The sequence below is a fragment of the Podarcis melisellensis genome (assembly GCF_964234715.1).
Source record: "Podarcis melisellensis genome assembly, chromosome: 1".
Classification (NCBI taxonomy): Eukaryota; Metazoa; Chordata; class Lepidosauria; order Squamata; family Lacertidae; genus Podarcis; species Podarcis melisellensis.
In genome coordinates, this window is record NC_138528.1 from 79,086,334 (window position 1) to 79,093,690 (window position 7,357).

Genomic DNA, 7,357 nt, shown 5'->3' on the forward strand with positions numbered 1-7,357 from the left:
CTCCAGACAGTTGGAAGAACCCCCAGAAAGGGGAGAGGGGAGTTTGTTCCGTCAGCACAAGCATTTCTGCTTGCCCCGTGGAGTAATTTCCTTAGTGCAATGTTGAATGTAACTGAAGGGGGTCAAAACCAGACAGATGCCATTTGAGGAGAGTAGCAGCCAGAACCTATATGACAAGTATTAAACTACAAACCAGGTTGTAGAACAGCTCCCTTTAGCAAACTCTTGTTGGCCCACCTACTCTTGAGTTGTGCTGCAGACAGTTCCAGCAACTCTATTTCAGTCTCACCAATTTCATTTTGACAAGCTTACACAGAAGTAGTAATCAATCAATATTTATTGGAAGATACAATTCAAAAGCTAAAATCACCTCAACATGGTACTCCCAGCAAAGATGGACCTATACTATGTATGGAGTTCACCGGACTCAAGGCAGCAAGAGCAGCACCCTCTGGGTCCTTCGAAAGCAGGGCAAGCCTTCAGACTGGCTGGATCTCTGGCCAGCAATTAGCAGTGTCAGATGTTTTGTCAGAGCAGTGTCCCTCCCACCATGCATCAGTTTAACATTACCACAAAGCTCTATAACTGTAGTTTAATATATTTCGCTCCAAGCATCTGCAGTGGAAGGGAACTGGTACAGAGTTCTAGAAAATAATTTTACTTCCCTCTTTTAAACTTTGATGTTAGTGCACCACCGCCCCTGGCTTTCTTCCTGGCAGATCCCTTGGGTTCCGGCTCTTTGCGTTTGGCTGAAGTGATGGAGCCAGTAACCTTAAAGAAGTCATCTAATCGGCCCTGAGTACTGCCCTGGCGACTCTTGTTCAGCCTCTTGACCCCGTTGCGTATTCTTTCTTCGTTGAACTGCTTCTCCCAGCACAAGAAGTTGACCAGCTCTTCCTCATCTGGTTCGTTCCACTTCAGATCCACAGCTTCGGGGTCGACAACTTCAGGCTCCAGGAAGAGCAGCTGGGCCTCCTTGTGCAGCCAGTTCTCAGGCACAGAATACTTCTTGGCGTCGATTTGCTGGAGAATCTTTTCTATGCTCTTGTGCTGCTTGATCAGCTCCACGGCCCGCTTCGGCCCAATGCCGCGGATGCTCTCGCAGTAGTCGCAGCCCAGCAGTATGCAAAGGTCCACAAACTCCTTCTGCGTGAGGCTCAAATCCTGAAGGATGCGGCTCAGGTGGAATTCCTGAATCGGCAGCTTCTTTGCCTCACTGGCTGTAAGATGCCGCATCAGCACAGGGCTACCAAAGGTCAAGCAATCCATATCCTCAGTAGCAGCTGCATAGACCTTGCTCGCTTTCACCAGTGCAGCACAGCTAGCTTCAGCCTCGCCAGGTGCGTCAACGTAAGGGATGCCCATCAAGGTCAGCAGCTTCTTGCACTCATCGTTGTGCTGCTTGGTCACCTTCACTAACCTCTTGCTGAACTTTTCTACATTTTCCTCCTCACCTGCCTCTTTGGCCTCTTGCAACTGCTTCTCCGCTTCAGCTCGGCGCTCGGTGCGTTTGGCTAGTTCCCCCGATTTCAACTGTGGGGGCTTGCCATCAAAGACATAGACAGGCTTGATGCCATTTTCCACCATGCGGATGGTGCGGTAGAACATCCCCATCAGGTGGCTTGTGGTCTCGCCTTCTTCATTCTGCAGCATGTCAGCTCCCTGCCTTACAGCAATGAGGAACTGGTAAATACTCATAGACGCATCAATGGCCACCTTCCGGCCAAAGTAACTCTTAATGTCATTCTCTCGAATGGCACCAGGAGCTATATCCGCAATCAGCTTGGCCAAACCATGGATTCCCATCCTGGTAACTCAGCTCCAGTTGCAGTCTGCTTCTGTGATGATACAACACGGGAGAAACCTAGAAAGTAAAACAGAAGGTGTGAACTGATGATTTAAAATGACAAGAAAGCAAAATGTTCAGCTGTTGGATCAAGGTATAATTTTTCCTACCAATCTAAGATTACCATGTAGTGGTTATTATTTTGATGAACAACAACAACAACTAATTTATTGCTTTACACTGAAACCTCAAGGCAACATACAGCAAAATTGTAATAAACTATAAATACACTATAAATAGGTTACAAAAACTATGCTCACTAATCAATTTTGTACAGACTCCAGAGAAAGAAGTGCAAATTACAAATAAGGTAAGGAATTTATTCTTTTTTCCAATTTATATCTTGCTCTTCCTCTCAAAGGAATGTAAATTACATTCATATGCCACCCTTATTCTGCCATAGAACCCCATGGAAACCAAATGGGACACAGAGGTACATCACATCAACTGAGGAATGAAACCTGGGACTGGAATGACTAACTGTATCTGGGACTAGAATTAAAGGTCCAGGGTCTGTCATTGCTATTCTCCATTATATCTTCCCGCCCACTGTTAATGTGACCTATTGCTGCAACACATCTAATTCTCTCTCAGGATCGGGGGTGTGTGTGCTAGGGGCACCTTGGAAGATGGCCGACAATACCATCTCTCCAGCTCACACGAGGTAATTAAGGGGCTGAAGATGGGAGTAAATCAGCCTCCCAAATTCTTCCCGGTGGAAGATGCAGCCCAGTCCGCGGTTGCCCATAAATCACCCCCAAGTTCGAAAGAAGGAGGGGGTGAGGGCACTGGATGGAAAGCCCTCATGTGAGTTCGGATCTCACAGACACTGTCTCTGAGAGTGACTCTAGTTGCATTACTTAAGATAAAAAATTGGATATAAAAAGTTATTGAACGTGCTTCGAGTGAAGAAAAGGTTATGTTAGCTGCTAATTAAGCCTGCCACTGAGAAGTTAAGAGTGATGGAATGGACTGGACAGAAGATAACATCAAAGAATAACATCTATGCCGGTACGTTGAAACGGAACGGAAAGGGGGGGGGGAGTCTGTAACCTGAAGCGTATGTAACCCGAGGTACCACTGTATTAAAATACAGCAATGTATCTCCCCCATATAGGTCAAAGCAGGCGCTGTAACTCTCCTCCAAGGGCTTGACTTCACCCCCGACAGCGCACACTCTTCCACTGTCTCCCGAGACAGCGGGATGACAACACCACTACCATTTTTTTTAATCCAGTTGGTGGTTCAGAAATCCTCCTGTAAGCAAAATAAGAGACAGCCAACCCAGATGACTCTTACTCGTTTCGCCCGTCTCAGACTGCAGTCTCGCAGGCATTTAACCGGGGAGCCAGTGCCGCTGAACTCCGTGGGACTGACCTCCGAGTGGACCCTGAGAGCCGGCCTACGCCGCCCGCCAGGCTGTCCCGCACTGAATGTAATGGGGCTGCTGCATCAATCTCCCGCCTTCGCCCTTCCTTCCACGCCTGCGGGGCAGGTTTCTGCCCGGGGCCGCCCTTCCACGCTCCCTCCCTCCCTCCCAGCCGGCCCTTTCCTCCGCCACCTCCTCCCTCCCAGCCACGCAGAACGCGCGAGGGGCTGGTATTTGGGGTACCTTCACTGCCACCTGCTCCCTCGCAGCCACGCGCGACCGAAGACCCGGCTGAGGACTCGGCTAGGCCAATCAGCGCCTCCCTTTTGGCGCCTTCTGAATCCCGCGCTCAGAGCATCAAAGAAGGCAGGGCGGGCGAGACGCCTGTTGGCTTCTGGGAAACGTAGTCCACGCGCTCACTGGCTTTTCCTGGTGGCCCGCTTCAGAGGTCTGAACGGACCACAATTCCCAGCAGGCCGTGCATGCGCGAGGCCTCTATCCCTCCTCCTTCTTCGTCCGGAGGGGGCGGGGGAAGAAGATGACAGTCGGACTTCCGGCGGGGAAAGGGCTGAGCCTGCGCCGGAAGAAGAGACGTGTCCTTCCGCCACCTGTGAGGAGAAGCCACGGGAAGCGCCGGACAGAGCCATGGTGAGGGAGCGGGCCGGTCGGAGCCGAGCCGCCCCTGTCGCCCCTTTGCCAGCCTTTGCGCGCCTACCGGTGCTGGGTCTGCTCGGTTATCCCGAGAGAGCCAAGGAGGGGCGGTCGGCGGGCGCAAATGGCCCGGTTTCAATGCAGCAGAGAGGGAGGGAGGGAGAAATAAATGGTGTTTCTGTTACCACCTCCTCTGTTCCCTCGCCGAGATATCTCCTTAAAATCGGGGTTGGGGAACCTGTTGCCCTCCAGATGTTTCGATGGACTGCATCTCCCATCATTCCCGGCCCTTTAGCCATGCTGGAAGGGGCTGGTGGGAGATGGAGGCCAACGCAGGTTCTTTATCTGTCTGCGTGCTATAAATACTGGTGACAATATGTTATTTCACTTCTCTCCTTCTTTCTTTCTATTTCAGGAGCTGGAGACAATGAGCAGATACACCAGTCCGGTGAACCCGGCTGTGTTTCCACACCTCACAGTGGTCCTGCTGGCCATCGGCATGTTCTTCACCGCCTGGTTCTTTGTGTATCCTCTTCCAGCCCAGAGCGGCTCTGCTGAGTGTCCAGAGGCCTGCACCAGACACGTTTCAGTTGCCCACAGGGTTGTGGGGTTAGCTTTAATGAGATCTAGGGGAGGTGCTTGTACCTTTGCTTATTTTTAAAAGGGTGGGGAAAGCTGTCTCAGCATATGTTGCTGGACTACAAAACTCCCACCATCCCTTACCATTCGCCATGTTGGTTGAGGCTGATGGTGACCAATAGCATCTAGGGTGCAGCTGGTTCTGCATTACTGTTTTAAATTATTTTTAGGCCTTCGTTTAGCAAAACGATTAGGATGATGTACCATAAGGGTAATAAGATGCATATAAGCAAATGAAGGGGAGTAGAAAGTCAGCATAAATATTAAGCAAAAGATTTATAAATATTATGCAGTAAGTTACTATTGCTTCTTAAAAGTTCAGACAAATAAAAATGCCTGTGTCTGGCAGCAGACTGAAAGCAAAATTGGCACCAGGTGATTGTCTTAAGGGCATTTCCATGTTGCACAAAAAGAGCCTATTTTGGTGTCTGGACTGGGAAACTCTTTCATTTAGTGTCTTCTAATTTGGTGACTGTTGTTTAATGGCATCAGATCTTTCTTTGATACTGTTCCTGATGCTGTGGGATAGTTGCTATCTTTTTCCTGAAATTTCATTTAATTAATTTTATTCCTTGTAAGCAGTTTGTCACACTGCAATTAAAAAAGAATTTTTTTCTGTTATGTTTTCTTGCTTAATTTTTGCATGCTGGGGCAGCTGAGAGGATGATGTTAAACAAAAATGTCATGACCTTTTGCAAAAGTGTTGGTTTTTCATTGTGTATTGCTGGGGCTTTCTCCACTCTTCAGTCTCTGGTTTACTACTTTAACTAGTATTTCAGATATGAAGTGACCTCGACCAAGTACACCCGGGACATTTACAAGGAACTGCTCATCTCTCTGGTTGCTTCACTCTTTATGGGCTTTGGAGTACTCTTCTTACTGCTATGGGTTGGAATCTATGTGTAACAAAGTCAGAAGCTTTCTCAGGTAAGAAATTAATACCTGATTCCACAATGAGAGTTTTTTGGAACAAATTTGAGGGAATTTCCCAGAAAATATTAGGATTGAATTGTTAATTTGGTTTAAATGTTATATTGAAATAACGTTCAGAGTTTCAGTTTGGTATTCACTTTGTTGGAAAATGTGCAACTATTTTAAGACTTCCATACTTCCATACAATCATTTATATTGTAAGGGGGAGAAATGAAGGCAATGGAAATTTTTGGGATACTAAACATGGCTAAACATGTTTTGGGCAGGGGCAGGTTCTTTGGCAGAACAACCACTGCTCTGGGCAGGGCAGGTGGTGGGGAGGAGTTCCCCCTCCTGTTGGAAAAATAGCTATGCCAGCCCCAGAGCTAGATAGTGTGGAGCCAATTTTGCAGGCATGTCAGGGGAGTGAGGGAGCTTTGGATCCTGCAGATCTATCACTACTACCACCACCTCCAATGCCTTATTTTTCCCACAACTGCCAGAATATCGATGGCTGTACTTCTGTTATGGCAGAGCTTTACTCAGGAGTATCCAGTGGGTAGATGTTGCCATGCCGGCTGTGCAGTAAGACCCACACTGCTTCTTAAGGCCCCTCAGCCTATCTTTGGCTGGCTAAAGGACTGCAGTAATCCAAAGACATGTTAGGGATCTCTATTATTATGTGTGCATTCATACTTCCCAGAAGCAGCTGCTTTGCACCTGTTTAAAACTGCAAATTTGATTAGTATTGTGTCCAACAATCATGTTACTAATTTGTCTTGCAAAACAATGAAAGTTTAGAAATGGAAAGTTCTCTGTGGGAGGAAAGATTATAGAAAAATGTATTCCTCAGGTCACCGAGCAGGATATAGATATAGGGTGCACACACCATATAGTAGGCTATCTGGTGCTTATTTAATAGTTCTATTTTAATGTGTAGAGTTCTGGCTTTTCTGAAGCTGAGTTTTTACCAGGCATGCTTGTGAATATAGACAAAGCCTTGTGTAGCATATTGCAACTACTTCACAAAGGATGTAGCAGGTAACAAAATGATGTGAACCTATCAGCATCTGCACAGTAAAATACAGTTGCTGAGCCTCTCTCTCTTAGTGCTCTTCGAACTGCAACATGTGCAATAGTGAGCAGTTTTGTATCAGGTAGTTGCATTTGTCTGCCCCTTACCATTAGTCACAACAATCTAAATTTAAAAAGCAAGAATGAAAGGCACAAATTATGAGGACAACTTCCCAGGCACGTAGAGCATAGAAGCCCCTCTAATTGTCAAGGCCTTGTTTGGCTCCCCTGCTTGTATGTTTCCGTTTCGGACAGCAATATAGAAAACTGTAATAGCCTGGGTACTTCAGAAAATAGTTTGATCCATTTGTTGTTTTTCCTTTCAGGTTCCAGCAGCCTTAATGAAGCTCTTTTTTATTTTTGTACGTAATGCAGCTCTTTGCAGCTTGGGCCTGCATAATCTTGATATATGGTTATAGCCCAGGGTCGCAACATCGGACCAATAAAGCTGACTCTGTGATGAGCTGAAGTTTGTGTTCTTCTTTGTTCTTTGGGTGCACTTTTCTGCTGTATATGAAGACCCATAGGCCTACACCCGCTACAGGAGAGAAGGTACAAAGCAACAGAAATTGCTTTTTGAATAGGATGGATATAGGGGACACATAGTAATCATATGCCTGAAGGAATATTTTATCTCAACTTTTAAGAAATAAGCAATTGTGACAACAGTCAGAATTTCATGAGACTGTAAATGTTGACATATCAGACTTTCCACTGCTGTGAGCAGGCTTTCAAACCCACCTTTAAGCACAAATGAACTTTTTCTTTTGCACACACAGTATGCTGGATACCAAACAGAAAGGGGAGCAGGTGGTGCTGTGGTCTGAACCACTGAGCCTCCTGGGCTTGCCGAGCTCCTGTTGCTC

General features: G+C 46.9%; 2 protein-coding genes across 3 annotated transcripts; one reads left to right on the top strand and one right to left on the bottom strand.

Annotated features, from left to right (window-relative positions):
- Positions 1–577: 577 nt before the first annotated feature.
- FEN1 (flap structure-specific endonuclease 1) lies at positions 578–3,332 on the bottom strand. Of its 2 annotated transcripts, none has more exons than XM_081930922.1 (2): positions 3,224–3,332; positions 578–1,864 (listed from the first exon to the last, which is right to left on the bottom strand). In XM_081930922.1, exon 2 carries the CDS (start codon positions 1,804–1,806, stop codon positions 658–660), a length of 1,149 nt encoding a protein of 382 aa, XP_081787048.1. In that variant the 5' UTR covers positions 1,807–1,864; positions 3,224–3,332; the 3' UTR covers positions 578–657. The 2 variants fall into 2 exon arrangements, with proteins under 2 accessions (XP_081787048.1, XP_081787047.1); XM_081930921.1 differs by having other exon boundaries at positions 3,146–3,283.
- Positions 3,333–3,638: 306 nt separating this feature from the next.
- Positions 3,639–6,960, top strand: TMEM258 (transmembrane protein 258). Its single transcript, XM_081931345.1, has 4 exons — positions 3,639–3,863; positions 4,282–4,391; positions 5,285–5,432; positions 6,818–6,960. Exons 1-3 carry the CDS (start codon positions 3,861–3,863, stop codon positions 5,409–5,411), a joined length of 240 nt encoding a protein of 79 aa, XP_081787471.1. The 5' UTR covers positions 3,639–3,860; the 3' UTR covers positions 5,412–5,432; positions 6,818–6,960.
- The last annotated feature ends 397 nt before the right edge of the window (positions 6,961–7,357 follow it).

Bases quoted from the DNA above. Each gene is read 5' to 3' on its own strand.
- TMEM258 (XM_081931345.1), top strand. The intron at 4,392-5,284 runs GTATCCTCTTCC...CTAGTATTTCAG, and splicing joins TTCACCGCCTGGTTCTTTGT to ATATGAAGTGACCTCGACCA.
- FEN1 (XM_081930922.1), bottom strand. From the start codon at position 1,806: ATGGGAATCCATGGTTTGGCCAAGCTGATTGCGGATATAGCTCCTGGT.